The 25910-nt window shown below is 38.8% G+C and overlaps 2 protein-coding genes across 4 annotated transcripts in view; one reads left to right on the top strand and one right to left on the bottom strand.

Annotated features, from left to right (window-relative positions):
• Taf3 (TBP-associated factor 3) overlaps positions 1-5512 on the bottom strand; it is a 65758-nt gene extending 60246 nt beyond the window's left edge. The window contains exon 1 of the mRNA XM_083117157.1: positions 5239-5512. Coding sequence (XP_082973283.1) covers positions 5239-5404 — 166 coding nt within the window. The 5' untranslated portion in view covers positions 5405-5512. The remainder of the gene's footprint in view (positions 1-5238) is intronic.
• Positions 5513-21954: 16442 nt separating this feature from the next.
• The window catches only part of LOC145984375 (dedicator of cytokinesis protein 7-like), a 138746-nt gene continuing 134790 nt past the window's right edge, over positions 21955-25910 (top strand). The window contains exons 1-3 of one of the 3 annotated variants that reach the window (XM_083118035.1): positions 21955-22075; positions 24131-24176; positions 24717-24895. In XM_083118035.1, coding sequence (XP_082974161.1) covers positions 22053-22075; positions 24131-24176; positions 24717-24895 — 248 coding nt within the window. In that variant the 5' untranslated portion in view covers positions 21955-22052. The remainder of the gene's footprint in view (positions 22076-24130; positions 24177-24716; positions 24896-25910) is intronic. The other 2 variants (XM_083118036.1, XM_083118037.1) reach the window with 2 other exon arrangements.

The raw sequence follows: 25910 nt of genomic DNA, 5'->3' as shown, positions 1-25910 counted from the left end.
AAATTCTTATATTGGTAACAGTTCAGTATATCGGAGACACATTTCTTTATTTTTACAGAAGAAACTACTTACGGAAATGAGTTTCTCTAAGGTTTCCAATGTTCGTCGAGGTATTTTCTATCATCGTGGAATCTATTTGACCAGGGAATTCATGTATTTTTCAAGAGAAATATCTCACCGATGCACAAGTGCCATTGCTTTCGCTACATGAGCCGGATGCTGCATATGTTTGATGAAGTAACCCCCCTGTCAGTGTTCCCAACCCCCTTTCTTTTTAACTATGTTTGCCTAACCTAACCTTATCAGAAATGGTTCGTTGGGCTATCCGTGAATGGTTCGTGGGGCTATGCGTCAGCTACCCGTGCATAATGTACAATTTGCACACGTGACAAACACGATAGTAGGTACTTTTCGGTGAAGAAGGTTGGAAACACTGCATACCTGCAACGGTAGTCAACCTGTGCCAACCATATTGTGTGTTATGGAAGCGAAAAAGGAATAAAAAACTACTGTATGTGAAAAATCGTGTTTGTTTTTGTGTAAAAAGCATAATGGCACCTTGAACTATGTTCCGCAACACACAATTGGTAAGTACGAACCATGCGAAAGACAAAATATCTGATTTTAATGTGTCTCCGATATACCGAACTGTTACCCTATTATTTACATGCCATTACATGATGATGATGATGAAAGCCATTTTAAAATAAAAAATACGAAGGAGGAGGGACAAGTGACTCCTGCAGGTGGCCATGTCCATACATATATGGAAAAGAGTAAATTCTACCACCTCCTTTCCCTAAATTATTTGTCCAAGATAGAACTGAATCCAGATTCTCTGTACTGGCAGAGCTGTTACTCCGAGGAGGGATATGAAGCAATGGATCAGGTGTAGAAAAACACAGGGTGCCCAGCTGCATGAAAATTTTGGCTTGGCACCTGATTTTTTAAATTCAGATGTCTCTTTACGAAAATTTCCATTACTTTTAAATAACGAATACAGTATGTGTTTTTCTGTATCATGGGCATCACTAAATCAGAATAATAAACATGCCATTATACATTTTTTTGCACTTGCTAGACGAATTTTAAAAACTGAACTGACATGATAGAGTCAGCCATGTTTTAGAATGTACTGCATAGCTATTCATGCTGTTACCAGTTGATCTTTATTTAGGAAAATCATATTTCATAGCCTATCTTAGTTGGATTCAAGGCTTTCTTAAGCTGCATTTGGGGGAAAAAAGATGACTCCTAGAATATGGGCATGGCACCTGAATTATTTTTAGTTTTCTCTACCCTTATCATGGATGGTTGGTTGATTTTTACATAGTACCATTCATCACATCATGCCATCTTTGCTGGTAGGTTAGGAGTGCTAGGTTTAATGCCATTAGAAATTACACATGTTTTATCTGGCTTTACATGTGTTCACAGAACAGTGGGAACTGTTCTAGGATGTGAAAATTGGACCAATGCTTGTCACACTGATACTGATGCACAGGGGCAGCACCATAGGGCATGCCACAATGGTACGTGGCTTATTGCTTTGTTAGGTTAGGACTGCTGAAATTGCTGGCAATATCACTTGCATGTTGTTTTTTTATTTATTATTTAAGTGTGCATACAAGCGTTTACATGAAAGTACTCTGACATAGGTTTCTTTACTTATGCTTGCCATACTTTGGGATTAGTTATCTTGGTTATTTGTGGTTTCCGCACCCTGAAACACACAATACATTGCATCAAAATCTATCAATTAAAACAAATTGAATACCCGGTGGAGGCACAAGTGGTTCGGATCGCACTTCAGGCTCTCTCCCAGATGCCTCAGCAGAGGACTGTAGGTCCAGTCCCGATGAGCCTTAATGTGCATAAAGTGGACTTTGACATAATTCTCAAGGTGGTACAGTCAGTCAAGAAAACCTTTAGGGATGCTATTTTAATGCTAAACCTAACCTGTGCTAATGCTCGAAACCTAACCTGTCTGACCTAACAACAAAAGCATTTCATGACATAATGCCTATTCTCACCCACTATATGTAAAGTAGATGGCAGCAGCAGTCCATGTCCAAGACAACACTAAACAGATGGCTGCTTGCATACAAAGAACCATGCAGGAGTATATAATAATAATCATCCGTGGCTCAACAGCCCTTGAGGGCCAAAGCCTACCTACCGACTGCCAGGCTCTCTCCCAGATGCCTCAGCAGAGGTGAGCAATCATCCAACCAGTTACGGGGTGATGTGTGATCAGCACAAGCCCCCAGTTGTTGTAGGTTATCTGCCTGGGTTACGCTACTCATTCTTAGCATAAAAATTACTTCCGTAAATACTTCCAATAACCGATTGTGTGATTTCTGGTCTTCCGCACTCACGGTTATTCTCACCAACTGGTTAAAATAGCATTCACCACCTCGTGATAATAAAAAAAACTTCATAATGTTCTAAGGTGTATGGTCAGTCACCAGCACCATTGTCACTTTGCAATCAAGTGGTCCCAGGCAAAAATACTTTGCACAATAGTCCTGATTGGCCCAAGTTCCGATCGTTTAATCCAGAATTAATCATGGTATACAGGCATTTTATATATGGTTCGATTTCTATCTTTGTAAACACAATTCAGTAATTATACATTTTCTGGACGATTTCTTCCCTTCTGCATGTGATTGCGAGCAGCCATTTCGTTTACTGTCATCTTGGATATGGATTACCACTGCCATCTGCTTTATATGGGTGAGGTACGAACGGGTGTTATGTTTTGTGAAATGCTTTCATTGTTATGTTAGGCAGGTTAGGTTTAGGGCTCTTACAGTATTAATAAAACATCCTGGTACCAGTTTCATAGATCGGAGACACATTAAAATTGCATATTTTGTATTTCGGAACATAGTTCAAGGTGCCATTATGCTTTTTACACGAAAACAAATGCAATTTTTCACATTCTGAGTACTTTTTCTTATTCCTTTCTTCACTTCTGGAACACACAATATGGTGGGCACATCTTGACTCATGTTGTGGGTATGCAGTGTTACAACCTTCTTCACCGAACAATACCTATCGTGTTAGTCACCAGTGGAAATTATACATTATGCATGGGTAGCTCACGGATAGCCTCATGAACCATTATGCACGGTAGCTGGCCGATAGCCCCACGAACCATTTGCGGATAGCCCCATGAACCTTTTCCGATAAGGTAAGGTTAGGTATGTTTATGTTAGGCAAGCATAGTTAAAAAGAAAGAGTAAAAATGTCATAGCCGGGAAATGGATTTCTTCAAATTTACAGGAGAAAGTACGGTAACAGTTAGATATAGTGAAAACACATTTCTTCAGGAGAAATGACAGGAAAGTACTTACGGAATTGAGTTCCTGTGGACTTTTGGAAGCTGGGAATAGTGTTTTTTCCATTTGTGCAACTTATTCAGCCGGTAAATAATGTCATTTTCAACATTAATGTATCTCCGTTGTGCGATAGCTCGTGCCACCATTACCGCCGACTACGTGAATCAAATGTTCTGTGCGTTCAAATATGTAACCCCCTGTCAGTGTAGCAACCACGGTAGTTTTACCAGATGACTTGTGAGTGGTTTCTTTTTCCAATTTAATTTTCTATGTTTGCCTAACCTTACTGAACCTAATCTAACTTTTCGTAAATGGTTTGTGGATCAATGTTAGCCTAAAAACCATAATTTTTCAGTTAATAAGTGTTAGTGTAGTAACCACGCGGTAGTTACAAGATTACGTGCGAGTGGTTTTCTTACCCAAATTTAATTCTCTATGTTTGCCTAACCTAACCTTCCGTGAATGGTTTGTGGATCAGTTTTCGCTGGAAAAATTTTTGTGAATAGTTTGTGTGGCATTTTTCAGTTCAGTACAGCTGACGATAGATAACGTGAGTCAAGATTTGCCCGCCATATAGCAACGATCAATAAATACTTGTAATGTGAAAAATTACCCTTTTTTCAGTGATAAAAACATAATCCCAAGTTCCGCTATGCATATAAGGTAAGTACAAATGTAAATAATTTGGAAATAAACTAGTTAAATGTGTTTTCACTATATCTAACTGGTACTGAAAGTACTTACGGAATTGAGTTTCTGTGTAATTTTGGAAGGTCGTAGAAGTGTTATCTCACATTTTTCAATGTATTTGGCTGCTATATCATGTATTTTTCTATAATAATGTCTGTCCAATGCACGAAAGCTGTTGCTTGCATTTCAATCCATGTACTTGAACCGGATGTTGCGAGCATCTGATGATGTAAGCAGCGGTAAGTGTTTCCAAACACACAGTTTTTTCACTATATTGCCCAACCTATCCTAACCGTGATGAAAGCAATGGTAATTGTGCATCGGTGAAATATTTCTCTTGCAAAATACGTGATTTCCCGGCAAATATATTCCATGATGAAAGAAAATACCTCGACGAACATTGTAAACCTTGGAGAAACTCATTTCTGTAAGTAGTTCTTTGTGTAAAATTGAAGAAATGAGTCTCCGATGTATGAAACTGTCACCAACATCCTTAAATGCATTCAACATCTCATCTCAAGCAAGAAACACCCTTTGAGACTTTCATGAAAAACCAGCACAGCTCCACGTTTATGATTACTGTAAAACATGAATGGCTGCTCACATAAGCTGGTTTTCAAATATATAATAATACTTACAGAAGCTTTTGACTGTACCAATTAGCTTCTGGAAGCTATGAACATACATCCTCAATCATTCCAGTATTCCAAAGCACTTTCTGATCCAGTTATGACTAGCTTAACTTTACATAACTTGACTTAAAATTATGTTTTTACTGTGAAATATGCATGTGGAAATCTATGTGGCACATCAATTTTTCCGCAATAAATACTTCAACATGTGTACTTAGCCATGTAGCCAAATTATAAAGCACAAAACAGGTGCATGTACAATCGAGATTACACTTCAGCAATCAGAAGTTAGGCCATGATGCTCTCAAACTGTAATGACATACGAGATATTTATTCGGATGGTGATTATACAAACATCAAAATTTGCAGTACACTAACAGAAATGCATAGAAATCGGGTCTCTGGTAATGTGTAAATACATGGAATATAGCTTTTCTCACCAAAATCTTCCACAAGATGCACACAAAGCCTAAAATACACACCCGAAGTAACGATACTTTGTATTGTATAAGAAGTATGAAAAGTAATCCGCATACGACACAAATATAATAAGGAATAATGATAATACTTACAGTGTTCTGCATATCGATGTATCATTCTTGTTACTTCTTGCAAGTATCGGTGCAGAACATCGACCATCATCTCCAAGGCAGTACTTTGCATACCATGCCATCCAATAGTCTGCGAAATTTGTGCTACCACAACTTTTAAAATACTTTTTGTGAATTGCTCTGCCATGGTTCAATTTATATTATGCAACTTCTAGCCTAAAAAGCTATTTGTTTATGCCAGAAATTAGGACGGCTTGCCTACATTCCCCCTCGACCGAACGGCAACAAATAATAAGCTCTGACTCACTGTTGCCACAACCTCAGGCAACAATTTCCCTTTCCCTTTTTCGCCAGTTTTTCCCTTCATCTAAAGAACTCCATAATATTTGTGATATCAGATACTTGGTGAGTGTTACGATATAATATGTTCTATATTATGAATATATACAATATATACAGCATATTATGAATCTATGTCGGTATTATTAATTAAAGTTACACTTTTATTTGCTTGCACACAGGCATGAATCTATAAATATATTTCAGGAGGGGTCCGAACAGAGTGTCTTAGAAATAATAATAATATGTTTCTAATTAATACGTTAATATAATTTGTAGTTCTATTCATAATAATAAATTATACAAATTTATTATTATTATTATTACATGAATAGGTAAAAAGACTACAAGAATAGACATATAACAGCGCTTATTCATTATCTATCTAGTTTACGTGTACATGCAAAGTATGTACAGAGGCGCAACTTTTGTCTGGGGAGGGGGCAAGTACCAGGATAAACGTACCAATAATAATAGTAATAGTAGTAGCAGTAATGCTATTATTAATATTATTATTATTATTGATTTGCTTATTTTACTTCGCTTAAAGGCGGAGCTACTGCGGAGCATGCGCACTATCTTCATCAATTTTATTTGATCTATCGATTGATTGACTGTTTGATTAACTGACTGATTGATCAATTGAATGTTTGATTAACTGATTGATCGACTGATTGATTTGGTTTATTTTACTTCGCTTTTCTGCTATTCGAAAAGATGAGGATGAGTGATGGATGACATGATGAAATTGATGAAGGGGAACTCACAAAGAACATCCCCATGCCCAGGGCGGGATTCGAACAAGGGAACCCTGGTGTCGTAGCCCTCTGTGCTAACCACTTCTCAACATAGAAGCCGGAAGAGGAAATAAAAAGCTGGCTGATGTCATTAACGTAGTGGTGTTCTCTCCCTGCACAAATCCTATCGACAACAGTTAGTATTGTCACTGTTCTTGGTGATACCACAGCTAAACGTATTTTAAAAACAAAGCTTCGCAGCTTGTCTGTTGCCATTATCAGTGAGTAGTTGGAGAATCGGTTAGTCTATTGGACTATCCAGACCAACTATTTCCTATTTTGTGGGGTAGCAGGAAAATGTATTAAGTCATTGCCTTGACTCATTCTTACCCAACAGGCCGGTAGGTGCCGGGGCTTGCCTTTAGTTCAGGGCGTCTTTTTGTCCCCACGGTCGCGTGCAAAAAATGAGACTATATTTTTTCCAACTTGTCTTTCGTTTTGAAAAAAAATGGAAACATATTTATGCACTCGTTAAATGAACGTGGACTCAAGTTTCGATACCAGCAAGAAGTATGTGACAGACAGGTCCATGTGCAGATTAGAATCGCGGCGACGTCTCCGCAAATCAAGTGGGTGAAATTATCCCCTTAGAAATTCGCCGCTTCAATTTTACGGACAGATGCGGTCGGTGTGAAAAAATAAATCCCGCGTACCCCGATGGAAAGGGCGCAGAGAGCAGCCTAATTTTAAATCTCTTCTGCAACTACATTCCATGGATGCAAGGGCTCCGAAGCAGGGGGCAGGTGTAGCTTGAGAATACTAGGTAAAAAGGCGAAGGTGGGAAGAAATTCGAGACGAATGCGAGACGACGCAGTGGTCTAATGGGTAGGGCGTCTGACTGCCACGCAGAGACTCGGGTTCGATTTCCGTGGTGGGTGATCTAAGATCGGAATTTTAGCGGCCTTATCCCAGCAAATACCTGCTCCCGGGCTCACCCAGCCTAAAATGAATGGGTACCTGGGGACAACCCTGGGGGGGGGGGGGGGTAAATGCTGCTGGAGCATGGTGCTGATCACATCACCTCCAAAATGTCCCGAGATCGAAAATGTGTGGGTCCTACTCCCACATCCCTTAAATGTGCCTACATGGCACGGTGCTATTAGCACGGGTTAAAAAACAAAATCACATGTGAACATAATAGTGAATGGTGTTACCTCTCTCTGAGGTCTAAAACTAAGCCATCAGCCCTGAACATGACGTTTAAAGCAAACAGTAAACTTTTAATTAATCTAAATGGCCAAGAAATGAAAGTTGCTCCCTTAGTTGTTCCGCCTCTACCCACAAGTGCTCTCAGTATTGCCTGATGTTAAGAAGCCACAGAGGAGGAGCAAGATTGTCTTTTTGCTCCCCCTCCCCCCAGTCACGCCCTAAAAAATGAGACTACATATATTTCAACTTATCTTGGTTGTGAAGAATATTTGGAAAAATATTTTTGCACTAGATTTGTGAACGTGCACTCAAGTTTCCGTTAACAACAAAAAGCACGATACATCGCAGTCAGGTCTCTTCAAATCAAGTATCTCCGTAGGAATTCGCTGCTTCTGTTTCCAGTTTTGCTTTGAAGCCTGTCAGGTTTTGTAGCTACAAGTGTGCTCGCATATAACAATGCACCAGGAAGGGACACAGAGGACAGCTTAGCTTTAAATCTTCCGGAGCACTTTCCGAACACGAGCTTCATTTAGAGACCCCTTGCTGTCAAAAAGGTTATCGGCCATGAGAATAGGTGCACCTAGTAAGTTCTTGGAAATTCAAGTCTAGACTAGTCTCCCCTTTCGTTTCCAAATTTAGACTTGGTCAGACGACAAGTAGAATAACTGCTGAAGGCGTCTTTCGGCATTTACTCTGCAAATTGTAGTGATGAGTTTGGTTTCCTTCCGCACCAACCGATATAACTCAATATATAGTTTATATACATTTAAATCATTAGCAGAAAGTAGACGGACTGCAAGATCAAGCATCAGTGCACTGCAATTAGTCGCCTGATATAGAATCAAGAGATTGGTAAGTTTTACTTCTCTCCTTACGTTTTCTTTACTAATTTATATTTTCTGTGTGAAAGGACATAAAAAGATGAGACTAGAGACAGACAAGTATCGTTCCGATACACCATCAGTTCTCTGCCCTTTCGGGCTTTAACGCTGCAAACTTTGGAGTGTATGAACTACCTCCTCTCGTGGGAAGGGAGGAACTTTTATTTCTTGGCCATTTAGATTTATTAAAAGTTTACTGTTTTATTTTAAACGTCATGCTTAGGGCTAATGGCTTAGTTTTAGACCTCAGAGAGAGATAACACCGTTCATTCTTATGTTCACGGGTGATTTATTTTAACTTTGGGAGGTTAGTTTTAGGTGGCAAGGTCGAGGCATGATCGATATTTTAAACTTCTCGTGGTTGGGGGTTAGTGGGGGGATCGCCTTCAGTCTTAGGTTCTTCTCTCAAATCTGAAACATCTAAGAGGGGCCATTGATCTGAAAAGACAAAGACATGTAAAGCTCAAACTGATTTCATTCAAACGCAATACCAAGTACCTATCTGCTATGATAATTACATATCAAAATATCCAATTTTAAAGTTGTTGGCGAAGCGTGGCGACTTGCCCGATATTTGACACCTCGGCCCTCTCCAACCATGCACTATATTTGAAAGGCTTCGTTGCAAAACTGTAGCCTAGAAATACTCTAAAATTACTGATAGTTTCATTTCATAATAGCAGTCTGCGATTTGAAAATATCTGTAAAAGGTGAAAGAATCGTTTTGTTACGCCACTTTAGAATCAGAAATGTCTTATATGTTGAAATATGAAAAATATAGCGCTTAGCAAATAAAATATACCACATTGCCCCAATCTCATCGACTACCTTCGCGATCAGCCAAAAATCGTAGAATAGTGAAGTAAAATAAACTAAATCTGTCATTAAATTATTTCCATTTAACTCTTTCATTCGTGTAATTCTTCTTTAGTATGCGACGTTTTTGTTAAAATTATACTAAGATATATAAAATGATGAAATGGTAAATGAGAACACGGCCACGGGCAACTTTCCTTTTAACACATCGATCAGAAAGCTTCAGAAATATGGATTTTCTCAATACGTTTGCATGTGTACTTCCACACTTTTAAAAGTAGTGCGTTTTCTGTTACTAATCATTAAAGCAATGGCTCAATGCAATCATGCTTCACTGCATGCAGGCAGGGGTGGAAATTTGCTGTAATTATCGTAAGACCTAAAATTTCAGCTTTCATGTATTAAGCGCAGTTTAATGGAATTGTAAGTAATAAAATATTCCGTAATAGAGGTCTCTGGGCCTTCTCTTATCTCTTATGAGGCTTCGCCACTGTGGATATTCATGTATTCAATAAGTATATATTTATTATTTATGTAATATATATATATATATAACAATAAAATAAAATAAGCTATTTAATATACAGGGTGTTTCAGAGCGACCCAGACACTACCTTTTTCTCGAGAACGGGAGATCGTATCAAGTTGAAACAAAAAACTGCGCCACTAAGTTGGACCAAAAGAATCGGTAGAAAGTATTTGAAACAGCACGAAAGCCACCCTTTATGGTTTTAGTGGGGGGCACATGCCCCGTTCGTGCGATTTTCAAATTGGAAGAGTATGTTTGGAATGCAGATTCGGAAAGACGGGAAAAAAATACGATTGTCATATGAAACATTTGTCTATACCACCTATTGTTTTCCGTGTAGAAAATGGTTTTGCAAAGAAAGGAAGGTGAGCCAAATCGAGTATACCGAGTTTAACAATTAAGATAAGTGCAGCACCATAACAGTTTCGGAAAGTGTAGGACACAAGCTTTCCAACGATATGCCACATGATGACTGCGGGACTAAAAAAGGATGAAACCGCGTGACCCAAAAAAAGGGGTCTAAAGTTAGGGAAGCACTCGAAAATTTCAAATGGCAAATACCTCGTTTTAAAGGTCACAGAAAACGTGAAAAGGATGCGAACATGATTTTGTAATCCAATGACCGGTTTCAAAATAACGACCAAAACAATTCCGACCCCTGAAGTTGGTGTTCCAAAGTGAGGAATTACGTACGTAAATTGCAAAACACAAACACTGGACAGAGTACATAAGATCCTGTACAAAGAATGCCAGCGGAACAGCTGTTTATTCGTGACAAGGTTTCTAAATGGTTACTGGTTCGCTACCATTGTCAGACCATGCCACCCGTCAAATGTAACGTCAGTGTACTGAACGTCCGGGTGAGAGGTTTGGGGTTTCGTAGTAGTACATGTCTCTGTGAGTGTACAACATGCAGTGAGTAGAACTTCAGGTTCATTGTGTACGAGTAGGAATAAGCATAAACCCACGTGTTGGGTAGGCTGCAGTACACAACACAGCATGATGGCCCAGTCGACAAATTACAAAGTACGCCAATTGCCGGAGCGTCCATTTCCATTTGACTGCACACGCTGTTCCCACTGCCCGGTTCAACAAAGGCAATCGGAAAGTACCACGGGTCGAGGTGTGACGAGCTCTCCTGCATAGCAGTCGGTTTCAGTGTGCTTCCACTGATAACGCGAATACCACCCTCCAATCTTGGTCTCATTCACCGCTGTCTGTTACAAGTGGTTGCATAGTCGAAGGCATTGTGTGGTACCTCAGGACGTTCTACAGTCCATTCCTGTACTTAATTCGCAGTGGCAAATTGTTGAATGTGAACTAATAATGCATTTCACGAACGAAGATGCATTTGATATGCTCATGGTGTTGGGTGAGTGCCAACGAAATAGTTCTGCTGCTGCTCGTATGTATGCTGCAAGGTATCCCGATCGGGGACATCGTTCAAGACATGTTTTTCACACCCTTGCCGATCGTGTAAGCAGAAGGGGCAATGTTCAATGAACGAATTGCTCGGCCCGTTCGAGATGAGAGGTCTGCTGGTGTACTTGCAGCCTTCTATCTCAATCCTCACGTGAGTATCAGGCAAGTTGCTCGTGATTCTGGTGTCAGCGAAAGTACAGTGAGAAGGATTTTAAAGGATCACAGATTTCATCCGTACTACGTGTCCTTGCATCAAGAGCTGCACGGAACTGATTTTCAAAGCAGGCTAGACTTTCGCATGTGGTCTCAAACTCAAGTAAATGCAAATGTTCGATTCTTTGACGAAATGTTGTGGTCTGACGAGGCAACATTTAAAAGTGATGGTCAGGTAAATCGGCACAACATGCATTACTGGGCCGCCGAAAACCCACGGTGGATGCAAGAGGTTGATCATCAACGTAGATGGTCTGTGAATGTGTGGTGTGGAATCATCGGCGGACAAAAAAATTGGACCTCATTTTTTCAAGCGAGGCTTACGGGTGTTGTGTACCGCACATTTCTTCAAGAACAATTGCCCAGTCTTCTCGAAGATGTCCCCTTACACATCAGAACACACATGTGGCTACAACAAGATGGCTGCCCAGCACATTTTGAGCTGACAGCGAGGAATCAGGTGAATGCAATGTTTCGTAGTCGCTGGGTAGGTAGAGGTGGGCCTGTGCCCTGACCTCCTAGGTCAGCAGACTTAACATGTTTAGATTATTACCTCTGGGGACGACTGAAAGAAATCGTTTACCAAAATCGCCCTACAACGAGGGACGACATGATCGAGCGCATAGTTGCTGCATGCAGGCAGATTAGTGAGGCAGACGTTATTGCAGCACAGAATGATTTCAGTGCCCGTGTGCAGAAATGCATTGAGACCAAGGGAAGACATTTCGAACATCTACTGTAAGTTAGTAAATGTGCATCTAACTGGGTGCTTTACCTATTCTTCTCGTTTTCGTTGTTCATTGGTTTCTGATCATTCTTTCGTTTTTCTTATCATCATTTCAGTTAGGCCTATTTCTCTTGTCAAACAATGGTTTGGCAATCAATTGTGAGAAAAAGAACCTTTTTCGTTGGCGAAGCAGCCGTTAAACACGCCAACGAATTCCTTATTGTGCGTGACAGTAAACCATTCGTTGCCAGTCCTAAGCCTGGAGAAAGTGTGAAGTGCGGTAAACGTTGCAGCTCAAACAAAGCTTAAAGTAGTACGGTCTTTCAAGAGCGGACGTATTACCATAATTGTTTGTACAGGATCTTATGTACTCTGTACAGTGTTTGTGTTTTGCAATTTACGCACGTAATTCCTCACTTTGGAACACCAACTTGAGGGGTCGGAATTGATTTGGTCGCCATTTTGAAATCGGTCAGTGGATTACAAAATCATGTTCGCATCCCTTTCACGTTTTCTGTGACCTTTAAAACGAGGTATTACTCGACCCCCCTTGCCATTTGAAATTTTCGAGTGCTTCCCTAACTTTAGACCCCCTTTTTGTGGGTCACGCGGTTTAATTCTTTTTTAGTCCCGCAGTCATCACGTGGCATGTCGTTGGAAAGCTTGTGTCCTGTACTTTCCGAAACTGTTATAGTGCTGCACCTATCTTAATTGTTAAGCTCGGTATACTCGATTTGGCTCACTTTCCTTTCTTTGCAAAACCATTTTCTACACGGAAAATGATAGGTGGTACAGACAAATGTTTCATATGACAATCGTATCTTTTTCCCCCCTTTCCGAATCTGCTTTCCAAACATACCCTTCCCATTTGAAAATCGCATGAACGGGCAACATTCCCCCCCCCCTGTTGGAATGCGCAGCATCCAAACTAAATCATGAAATTAAGATTTATGCACCTTGCACCAAATGGAGGTAGCCCACGTTGGGCGCCATTTCTTAATGCTACCTCCATTTGGTGCAAGGTGCATGACTCTTAATCATAAACCTCAGCTAGAATATCTACAGGGTAGGGTTCTTTGTAGACAACGAAACCAGACAGGATGCCTTCCAATGGAGACGTTTAAACGAATATATTATATAAACAAGGATAGATGAAAATAGAATATTTACATGATGAGCTACTTTTCTCTATAATTCTCATCTACAGTCAAGTTTTATCTCAATATGTTTTTTTTATTATTTCTTTTCTTCAATTTGTATATTCTTCTATCTGGACTTCCTTCTCAATGGACGGTCTGGATCTGGACTTCCATCTTAATGGGTGGTCTGGATCTGGACTTCCTTCTATTTCAGCTTTTTGACGATTCATATAGCCTTTTTCCAACTTTTTCCCTTAAGCTTTGGGAAATATACTAATCTCCTCCCTTGCGGCTGCGATTGGAATGCGCCAACACTAACTGGGTACAGCAGAGTGTATACTTGGTGCAAACGCCTGACACGCGCATCCAAGTAGGTGCTACGGTTGAAACGCGCAACCAAAAAGTGCTGTGGGGCGTCGATTGGAACGCACCGCCACTGAGGTAAACAAAATTTCCGCTATGGGAATGATAAATCAATCATACAGATGTAATATCTGTTCAGACACAAATTTGTATCAGTGCTTTGACTTCTTTAGTTTTTTGATCGATTTACATATGATCACTAGTTTGATTTATCGAGTATATACATTAATTTATTTCCTTTATATATATTCTTTATCTTCTTATAGTAGATTCTATTGTTCTTTATCTTTCCAATTTGCTTTGTTCTTATTTATAAAGTTATTCGCATATATTATGTAATTCTTAATCTTGCACGCCTGGTGCTGCCATCTCTATTCCTCTTTGGCAAACTATTTACATTACTTGGTCCTATTGGGTACGTAACAACACATGTTGCTTTTTCATGGTTGTCAATGAATGTTTGCATCTGTGACCTTAAATGGAAATACATTTCTTTGATTTCATTCCTTTCCGCGTCGTGCTCACCCTCGGGTGTTTCTGATTCTATTGTGTCGAACACGCTTTCCAGTTTACTCCAGATAGCATTTACATGTTCCATGCGGGTTTTTATTTGTTGTATTTGTGCTGAGGATTCGTCGTAAGTACTGACATACGATTGAATACGTATAAGTTTCCCTTTGTGGGAGCTTCTTTCTTTTATCAATGCTCTTACGTTTGCCATGCTTGCTGAGAAACGAAACTGAATGCAGAAATAAACACAAGAATGCAAAAAGCTATGAAACAATGAAGAAAAAGGAATGTTATAGGAAACCAGACTTTTGTACTCACCGCTGCCGAAGCTAACACACTTCACGGGGAGTTGAATGTTGATTGTGTTTTTCTCCGCGGAGCTTCTTCATTGTTCATTCCGACGAAATCTCGTAGAACGGAAGAAAACTTCAAGTTCAGCTTCGCGATTAAAATTACCACCTGAGCGCTAGTGTCGCTTCCAATATGGCCGCTCTATGTAGGATAAATCTTTGTTTACATTCAGTAGTAGTACGTAATAGCAGGGTGTTGTCATTGCTGGTATGGAAGAGACGTTTAAAATACGCGATATTTTTAAATATTGCGAATGCGATGTGAATTTCAGGAACTATAACGAAGGTGAAGCTGTGATGAGAGTGAAGCATTTAGTTATGATTGGCAAAAATAACACGGAAAACGCAGACGAAACTAATGTATACGCACTGGTTATTCAAAGCAGTGCTATTCATTTGCACCTCCGTTATAACTGGGGCTCTCAGAAATGATTTGAAAATAAAGCAATTCACCTGTATTACATAGCTTGGGCAGGAGAAAAATTTAAACATGCCGTTGCAGTTCTTTCTCCAAACAGGCAGGCTGGTTTTATAACAACATAGGATAATTATATTAACAACAACAACAATTTCATTGAGGGTATCTTCAGTCTTCACTGAAAATTGACTTACTGTATGAAACAGCAACATTAGCATGTCAATTACTTTTCTCTGACTTACCTTTATGATTACAGACAATAATTAATTCTCAAACTATTTTCATCCTCGCACTCAATCGACTTGCACCTGTTCCAAATTACATACATAATGTAAAAAATATGTTATATTCATAAAGAACAATTTAAAACTTACTTTCATGGTAATAAAATCAATTTTCGGGAAAAAAAAAGTGAACAAACTCGTGCATTCTTCGTAATTTCCTTGCCGCATTTCAGTTATGCCAATCTTGTCAATCAGTTTTGTTTTCCCTGATTTATTTACAAATTTCATTTTGTTGATTCCATGGGGTAGGAAACACATGTAAGCTTTTCACTTGTCCTGGCCCACAAAACGATTTAGAGCAAAAAACTTAACAGTAGACGTCACTCTTTCGAATGTTTCCAATGCTTTGAACGGCTTTTACACAGCGAAGCGGAGCAAAGTGTCCTACGTGGAGTGGTTCCTGAAAATCTCACCAGATGACATATCGGATAATTTTAATCGCGAATTGCTTCATGCGTTTGCGAACGCGAGTTCCTGAAACAGCTGATTCCACCGTACCGTGACGATTATTGCTACTGTAATCGCAACGGAGCTCAAAGTCACTACAAAATGCGTTGAAAAAAACGTTCGTTACGAATGCGCGGAAAACATGTATGCGTGCAAACCAAAAAACACTGTTTGTTCTGTAACACTATCACAATTAGCACTGTCACAACTGATGATCACTGACCTGCACGAAACAAACTGAATGGAATGCGGAGGACCATAAATGTCTGTAGATTCCTTCCAGGTAACACCATGAAAGAAACTAGAATCTCTGGGGATGACGCCATATTGAATACCTTACCATAGGGCTATAACAACGGATACAGCAACAAATTTGTATATGATACAAGTCCTTTAATTCACTTGGCATTATACAGGAATTAAATGCCTTTGCACACTTATAAAATACACTAAAGCCCACATCCGATAGGCTAGCTGAAAAATGTCCTTCCCGCTGCCGCGAGCCGACATGCACCATGCCGCTGTGTTAAAATATCACACTCCCAGAATTCCGCGTTCTTGCAAGAAGCTCCCAGCGGGAGTAAAATAAGAACAAATGAGGAGCGGAAAGCAATACTATATACAATCTTCAACGCATGTATTTAAAGGAAACATAATCGAAAGTTAAAGGAAACATGGTCTCCATTTCACGAAACTTAGCAAATAACCTTGTGAATATTCTGGGACAGCACTGGCTTCAATAATGCAAAAAATATGGAATTCTATATACCTATTAGGGTGAATATTCTGAACTCCGAAATCAGATTCTACCATGAAGGTCTCTGCAATAGTGCAATTTCACATGGTAAATGCCCTAAAAGCACAGAAGCGCTATTTCAATTTAACAATAATCAGAGATTTATCCAGAATTTTCCATTTGTGGGGTGTAAGTTCGTGTTTAGGGACGTATAAGGGTAAATTTAGATCCAAAATGACATAAATTGGGCCTTTGTGAAAATAGTAGGTGGTGTGAAGAAACTTTAGGGGAATATTATGGGGTGTGAGGATACATCACTGTCAATAGTACCGGAATGGCACTTCGGTCTTTCCCCTTCCCTCTATTTTCTCCCAACGTCAACGTGGTTATGTGTATTTCACAGGAAGGACCAGGTCCGTACCCAGGCGAGGGGCCATGGGGGCCATGGGCTCCCTCTAACCATGAAATATTTAAAGATGAACCTATAAAATACTACGAAAATAACATTCAGGATTTTTGAAATTTGTAAAAATTGAAATTTTGTTCTTGAATAAATTAATGTGTTTGTTATGTAGAGAGGAAGGCTAACAGAACTCTGCAATATGCAATATTGGGTAGTTTTAGTTCTACAACCATTGATGCAAGGCTACCAGGCGTCCGATTAACCTATTTAGTCAGAACAGTTCATTACTTCTAATCCCTGTCCCGCCTTTCCTCGAACTGCAGTCGTGATGCGAAAATGTATCGTTATTATTATTATTTGTTAACTCACATTTAGACATGTTCTTTATTGTAATAATAATTGCAAATGCATAACATTTAATTTATAAATATATTACTTTCTAAACATAGCATTATCATGACTCTTCAATGGCCCTGGCATAAGAAAATTAAAGGAAATTTGAAAACATTGTAATTTGCGGAACTATTTGAGCTATTTTGTTATATATGCACATTTTCGGATCTGGCCCCTCTCTCAAAAAAATCCTGGGTACGGGTGTGGTAAGACCACAGCTTTATGACGGCACGTATACCACTGAGTAGGACCTCGCTTCGATATATGTCCGGGGAACATAAATCTTGAATTAAGATTCTAAAATAGGTGAAACGAGAAAAAAAAAATGATGTGTTTTTTGGAGTACAGAAAGGTGTTTTCGAAACATTTTTACCACTTTTCAACACCGTTCAGCAATACATAAACTGGCCGAAATGATTACGGTTAATCCGGTGGCTTCTCTAGCTGATCCTGTTTCCCTAGTGTAGACATCATGTTATTTGACAGAAAAATATAAATGCCGGTGGCAGCAATGAATCCGTAGTATATGGCTGTATGCAAACATAATAAAATATGTGATTCGACTTAAAGAGCTCGCAGAACTAAAACAAGGTTTCACAAAACTTGTTTGCCTTGATGCTCTCTGAACAGTGGGTTCACGGGGAAACCATATGTTTATATTTATTTATTTATTTATTTATTTACTCCCTCTGTCCCATAATTATTGTCCGGTACATTTTTTTTTGTGTCATAATAATTGTCCGATATTCAAACTGTGACATTGGTGTATGCAGAAGAAGAACATGAAACAAGGGAATGAGTCATACAACTTTACTACTCAAGGATCAGTACAAATTGTGCTTTCCATCTGCCTCTTCGTCTGTCATTCCTGTACTACCATTTTGGCATACCGGACTATAACTATGGGACAGAGGGAATATTTACCAGTTCCAAATACAGCGTTATCCAATTTACATTGGAATGTAAAAACAATAGAAATATAACACAACAATCGAAAATAACAAAAAAATAAACGTATACTAAAATACGTACATGTGACAAAGTGACATATATTGTTACACAATAACCTTATAAAATGTGTCTCGTTTTCATAAATGTCGATTAGGTTTGCTAAAGTGCTGTATTGGCCGGGTAGTCTGTGGAAGAGAGAACGCTGGATGAGGCATAATCTTGGTTTCTGACATATGAAAAGCTGAGTGCTTGTTGTGGTGCGAGACTGCTCGAAAGTGAATTTCCTGGAGAAGACGATCACTTATGATGTTCCCATTGGTTATATTATGGAGGAATATATAGATTGCAAGTTTGTGTCTATCGTGAGGAGTAAGAATATTTAACATTTTTAGAAGGATGGTCTTTTGGAAGTGTTTTGTGGATGGAATTCGCTGGCGACCAATGACCAAGAAAAAAATTAAAACAGAATTTAGTCTATCGAAATTTAAGGGGCATGACATAGACCAGACGAAGAACAGTATTCAATTTTTGGTGAAACGAAAGATTTGTAGAAAGTGTAGAGAACAGGTGGATTGTTTATCAGTATATTATACGCGCAATACAAATAACGGTGATGCTTGATGTGAAGAATTTCTACGAGAAATGTAAGTTGTGTTATTTTCACTTTTCAATATATAAAGATCTCGCGTTTTCTAACGACGACCATAGCTGTGGACGTGATCAGTCTTGGTCAAATATTAATTCAGTTAATTTCGTTCCAACACCACTCTCACCAACCAGCTGTCAGGTAGGCCTACTCAAGCGTTACCGGCCGTACACGGAAACCCAAGATCGGGAACGTATCCACCATGGACTCGTTCCTCTCAGTGGCACCCCGGTGGAGGCACATAGTGGCTGACTGATCAGGCCAGCCAGCGGGACCCTCACCCAGCCGACCGTTCCAGCGCCGAGACTCGATCCAGGAACCCGAGATAAGTTCCTTCCCTGTAGGGTCTGAGGTGTCTTGCCTCCCGACAGGCCCTGGCTTGGACCCTATGGTTCCTGACGGCCCTGTAGTGGATCCGCGACCCGTGGCGTCACTAAGCTAAGCACTATGCCACGGAGGTCTCCTCTTTATAGCGATTAGCTCAAAGTAGCAGACAAGTGACGCTAAACCAATCAACTTTCATCATCTCCAACATGGATGACAAGGAGTCTGGAAGATTAAAAAGTTTGTCTGAGGACATTAAAATTAGCACATTCAATAAGGACGTGCCGAACACTTAAACCAACTAACAGTGGAGGATCATCTCTTGCAGCCAATGACATTGTGTGAGAAGACTCTATTCAATGTGAAGTCGAGTAAAAATTACCTTTTCTCGACGGGACGGACAGTATGAAGAACCTCATGCACCAATGGTGTGCTTGATTAAAAGTTTTATATTTATAGAATGAAAAAGTAAAGTAAAACAATAAACAAAATATATGACAATATTAGTTTTCCTTGTATATATATCAGTGGCGTCTCGTGGCCTCACATTTGACCGGGGCTTATTTTTTAAAGAATTTAAAATATAATGACAATTCACATGAATTACAAAAATTAGGTATTTTTTTCTTCTAGACTACAAAACTGGACTTACTTTTTTGAAAGAATTTAAAATGTAATGACAAATTACATGAATTACAAAAAAAACGGGTGTTTATCTTCTTCTAAACTACAAAACTGGACTTATTTTTTTAAAGAATTTAAAATATAATGACAATTCACATGATTACAAAAGAAACAGGTATTGTTGTGAAACATACCTTTCTACGAACGTTGACTCCTGTTGTTCTGCTCAGCAAATTTTGTTATTACTTTTTCGTTGAAGCCCTCTCTGTCTTGTTTGTCCAATTGCATTTCTTAAGCAGGTTTTAATACGCTTCAATGTGCTGAAACATCGTTCAGATTGAGCTGTTGCGACTGGAGTTATTAAAACTATGTTTGTCACTTTTACTGTTTCTGAAAAGGTACCCTCTAAATAATTTTAAATAAAAAATGGATGCAATCTACTGATAGAGTTTATGTTTTTCAACTCTTCACTACAATAAAGAACACGAAGTTCCCTCTTTAGTTTTCCCTCTTCTATGAAGGGATAATAAATCTGGGAAGATGCCTCTGTTTAAAGATTGTTTTCTTTCATTATCTCCTCGTAGAACAAGTTCATGTCGACCACAGAATTTTAAGCAATCGATAATTCTATATGCCTATTTTTCCGGACAAATTCATTGTGTCTTGTAATTGACAGCCTACGTCCTTCATCAATTTGTGTTCGAACATCAACCCTGCCAAACTCACTCAAACATAGCGAATAAAAGCCACCACAACACTACAGAACAACACGTGAGATCGAACGCGACTCGACGGAACTAGCCCCGAATCAGCACTCAAATCCATTGCACTCTCCCCTTCTCTCTCTGCTAGCATGTGACCTTCACTGTAGCGTAATTGGGTGTATGCCACGCCTTCCTTTGCGACTTGCCCCGGAGACCGATAATTGACATCAATGCCGCTAGGAGAGCTGTCGTATTCCTTGCAGCAGACGATGAATTTACGTGGGTAGAAATCGCCTTTTAAAAGACTGTGTGATAGTTATGCGTTATGGTGATTGATAATTACGTCAATACGTCCGTTTTTCTTTAGGGGCTAAGCTCCGGAAGCCCCAAGGGACTGATATATATATATATATATATATATATATATATATATATATATATATATTCTTGAGCCTCCCCTATGGCGCAGCGTCATCGCCTTGTAAGCAAGGGGTTCCGAGTTTGATACCCGGTGGAGGCACAAAGTGGCTCGGATTCCACTTTAAACTGTAGGTCCAGTCCAGATTAGCCTTTCTGTGCATAAAGTGGACTTAAAACAACAATTCAATTCAATTCAATATATGTATATTCTTTAAGTGAAGAGATTCCTTAATGATATTAGTCAAGTCAGTTTCTGATATACTCCAGAGCTTTCGAGAGCTAACGTTACTCTCATCTTCAGAGATTGAAGTGAATAAATGAAGAGATTCTCCCAGAATATCAGCCAGGTCAGTTCCAGATATGCTCCCAAGCTTTCGAGAGCTAAAGTCACTCATCTTTAGGGACTGAATATCCCGAGAAAAATCTCTTCATTATTCACCTGCAGGAAAGCTTCAAAAAGTAAACCTATATTATTGTATTTTTGGTTAAGTAATGTCAGTTTTCTACCACTTTGCGATGATGAGGACGCAAGTAAGTTCACACCAGAATCCCCTGAGAAGAACTGAATCATTGGCTCCCGGGACAAATGCCTCTCCCGTCCAGATACCTTCTCTTAATGGGCCTTCTCCGGACAACGCTCTAGCCGGACCCTGTGGCCGAGTGGTACAACGCCAGGGGTTCCGGGTTCGAGTCCCGGGTAAGGCATGGGTATTTGTGTTTGTCCAGATGATAAGAAACTGAGAAACTGTCACAATTGAAAAATGTAAAAGTGAGAAAAAGTGTGAATGATGGGTGATACCTCCGTGTAGGGGGTATTTCCATTCATTTATACGTTATAATATATATATATATATATATATATATAGTGGTTAGCACATCGCGCTGCGATGCCAAGGGTCCCGGGTTCGAATCCCGCTCGGGCTTGGTTGTTTGTGAATGTCCATTCATCAATTTCATTATTTCATCACTCATCCTCATCTTCGCAAATTAGCCAAGATTCACAAAATGCGAAGTAAAATAAACTAAATCAATCAATCAATCAAACCGGACAATGCTCTTATCAATCTTTACAATATGTTCTTTCTTCTGAACAACCAACGGGAAAACGTTGATAATATCCTAAAGATAAGATGGAAATGTGTCGGTAGATAAGACAGAAAGAACTTGTAGCTTTTGTGCAAGTGATATAAGGAAAATGTTCAATTGAGAAACATCTACAATGCACTCAATGGACAGTGTGACGCGTTAAAATGAACTACGGAACAGATTCATGGTAAGTACCTTTCCATTTCATAGTTAACCAATAATCTGAGCAGTTTTTAGGCCTTTATTTGCGGTTAAACAAAGATATTGCAAAGTTACGTAAGCGCTTATCAGTCGAAATGCTTGGCTAAGACTAAGGAAAAATATATGACCAAATTTCAATTCAATTCTTCAATTCTCATGTATTTGACTTTCACGAATTAAATATATATATATAAGGAATTTGGAAGTTTGAAAATAAATTTACACCACGGTAAGAATAAAATATATTTTTGCGTTCATCAACTGGAGTTGCAAATATCTAGCTATTATGTACTTTTCATACCCAATGTCTCCAAAAATACAGAATTTACATACTTTCTCCATCCTGCCCCGCCCCCACCCACTCCCACTCCCTTACCTTCTCGTGACAAAGATCAAGAAAGAACTCACCTCTTTGGACAAAGAAAAGAATGAATAGATAGCAAATTAAATTGTAATCGCACCTCTCCCACTACAAACCTGCTGTTGAGCCGCGGGGGATCTAGTTAACAGGGCTTCGGCCGTTTCGGTTCCCTAGGTTGGTGATCTAAGGTAGGAAATTTTCCGGCATTATCTCTGCATAAACCAGCTTCTAGATTCAACCAGCCTCAAATAAATGGGTACGGTAACCCTGAGGAGTAAAGACGTCCAGATCGTGGTGGTGATCACATCACCAAAGAAAAAAGGCCGAGATCGAGAATGTGTGGGACCATTATACATGCCTATTATGTATGGATGAGTTTAGCTTTTACCTCACCAACTTGCTGTCATACACTCAAAGGTTAGGCAGCAATATCACATAACTCATTCAAGGCAGTTTACGAAATCATTAAGGTCTTATTTACACGGAATGCACACAACACAACACACACACGCAAGCATGCACACAAACACAACAAACACACACAAAAAGAAATATATTGGTAAGTAAATAAATGCGTATATACGTACACACACACACACACACACACACACACACGCACGCACACACACACACACACAAACTAGTATGTATAATTTGAGTTTTGAATTCATCAATGTGATGTGAGTAAAATATTGCAAGGCAGTATTCAATACTTTTAAAAAGTAATGACTTACAATTTGTTACGCCGCCCACCTAATTCAGTAATGCGACGTTTTGAATGTTAAATTTAAAATCAATACTGTTTTCTATTATGAAGTCAGTTCTGTGATGGAGGAAATTCTGTCGAATGGTTATTGACTAACCTGTATGTTTCCTCCCGGTTGCTAGGAGATGTTAGTTGTTTATTAAGAGGGCGATGTGAACTCATTCAAATGTATGGTTTCTGTAGTGTAATTGAAGAAATCTTTTCGATATTAATACTTTTATTTCTTGATTTCGTGTTTGATTCGTAAGTGTAAATTATATGGAACTAACGAAACACATTACAAATGTATATACAAACATAATGAGTTCAACTTACTACAGCTCAAGGATGGTACAGTTTAATATGTAGTAAAGAAATAATTGTTACTGTTTATTTATTAATAATAAACAAGTTCAAATTATAACCAATAAAATTTTCACTTCAAACAATTTGGATATAAATATTAGCTTGATTTAAGAAGCCCACATAATTTAAGAAAAAATATAGTAATTCACTTTGTGATGTGAAAGTGTTTACCAGCTATTATTTTTAAAGAGCAAAACTAGAAAATTTGCGAAAAAATAGGGGGGGAGAGACTTGACGAGGTCAAAACAGGTCTCAGGTTGATTGATTTCGTTTATTTTACTTCGTTTTTGTGCCACTTGTGGCTATTCGCGAAGATAAGGATGAGTGATGATACAATGAAATTCATGAAAGAACACTCACAAACACCCATGCCCAGGCTGGGATTCGAACCCGGGACCTCTGGCCTCCTAGCGCGCTGTGCTAACCACTCCGCAACGGGGACCGACACCAGGTCTCTGGGTCCCGACCGAGCCTGTGTGGAAATTTTAGATAGGGCATCTCCTGCGTGTGTGTCGAAAATTAACTTTAAAATTAAAATTTGTTTCTTTTTTTTTTTTTTTTGGAAGCAGGTTACCATCATCAGAATATCCTGTCTATGAAAAATCACATCCTCATGTAAGTAATGTGTAGTTTATGTACAAAAACTGTATCGTATGTACATGCTGTATGATATTACAGTAAGGGCACTCACTTGATTTTGCCAAGTTCAAGAATTTACACATGATAGGCCAGTGAGGCAGTTCAGGGAAATTAAGGGACTTGACATATACAATATAAGAACACAAAATTGATAAACTTTGCAGCTAGATTTGGAGTTAAATATAGAATTCTAATTTTTGTAGGTTCCTTCATTTTTCCAGTAGCAGATAATGTATTGTGCAATAACATGTTTAGAAACTTTTCATATCTTCTCAGCCAAGACAGAATACTTTATTGTTTTAACTGTATATTTGGAATTTCTTAGTTTCTTCCCTTATACTGAGTGTATTGAATAGGATTTCTATTTCTACGTATATATCTACTGTCCATGAAATAGAAATAATTATTTAGATAACTCTTTGGTATGCAGATTTGGCTACTGGTATTTTTTGCGTGTTACATGTAATTAATTATTTAATTAGTATTAAGAAGTACTGTTATTTTTTCTTCTCCTAGAATCAACATCCTGAAAATGTGAATGTACTTCATTATGAAAATTTTGTACAACAAAACACCAGATGGATTAGAGAACATCCATTACGGAACATACTTGAAATACCTTCCACAGATGTACAAGTAAAAATTATTCCTCGTAAATTGAGGACTAATGTACCATTATCACCTGAAGAACCATTGTGAGTATTATTTCACTAAACTTTTGAATAAAATAATTTGCTTTTACTCTAACTATTTTGGCTTTAGCTTCAGAGATTCAGCTACTATATCTCATTACAAAACAGAGATTCTATATTGTATAATGAGCATAGAGTGGGCCAAGATAACGTAGCTCCAGACTGAAGCAACGAGCAAGTGGATAAAGAATAACTTGTGCGTTATTATTACTATTATTACAGTTATTACAATAATTGTATTTTTCTAAAGGTATGGTAGCATATACTCATTTGCTGGAAATGGTCTCCATTTAATTCTTTAATTCACTTCTTGGCACGTCGCAGCATGTTGACTGATACTGGCAGTAGCTCTTCCATATAGTATAGTGTTTGTGATATTTTCTTTAAGTTCAGGAAGGTTTGCGGATTATTGACACACACATTTCCCTATAAATTGCCCCAGAGATAAAAATCGCACATGGACAAGTCTGGCCATAACCCCATTCTGAGAGTTTGTTATTCCAAAAACAGTTCATTACAGCAGAGTCATCTAGGTAATAGGATCGGAGATGACCTGGCCATAATTTTTTCAAAAAGTTTTCTTTTTTATGTCTTCGCCAAACCAATTTTTGATTCGTACATTCCTTTGCTTCCAGCGCGCGAATAGTTCCAACCGTTTGCTGCTGAATGTCTGAGAAGTTTCCTCCAGCTACAGTTCTCAAGCGCACTCCTTCCGTCTTCAGGGAACCAAAAAGAATGGATATTTTTTGCTTACATTTGCTTCTGTCTCCCTGGGTTCTGCTATTTGAACCATAGGCGTGCGCAGACTCTCTGATTATGGGGGGAAACAGCCTTGATGATATTTCAATCCTGAAAAAATTCTTTTAATCTCACTGTTTTGTTGTATTGATGGGTATGGAACAGGGATTATATAAAGTGTGTCCGGAACCGACGAAAACCACACTGTATTAGAAGAATTCAAACTTTCGTGGCATCAATGGTCTTTGCCCCTCTCCTTTATTTCCCCTCTCTGTGGTTC

The sequence above is a fragment of the Lepisma saccharinum genome, chromosome 2 (genome assembly GCF_977018435.1).
Source record: "Lepisma saccharinum chromosome 2, izLepSacc3.1, whole genome shotgun sequence".
Lineage (NCBI taxonomy): Eukaryota > Metazoa > Arthropoda > Insecta > Zygentoma > Lepismatidae > Lepisma > Lepisma saccharinum.
Note: the sequence above shows the minus strand (reverse complement) of the source record. Positions and strands in the feature narration are given on the sequence as shown.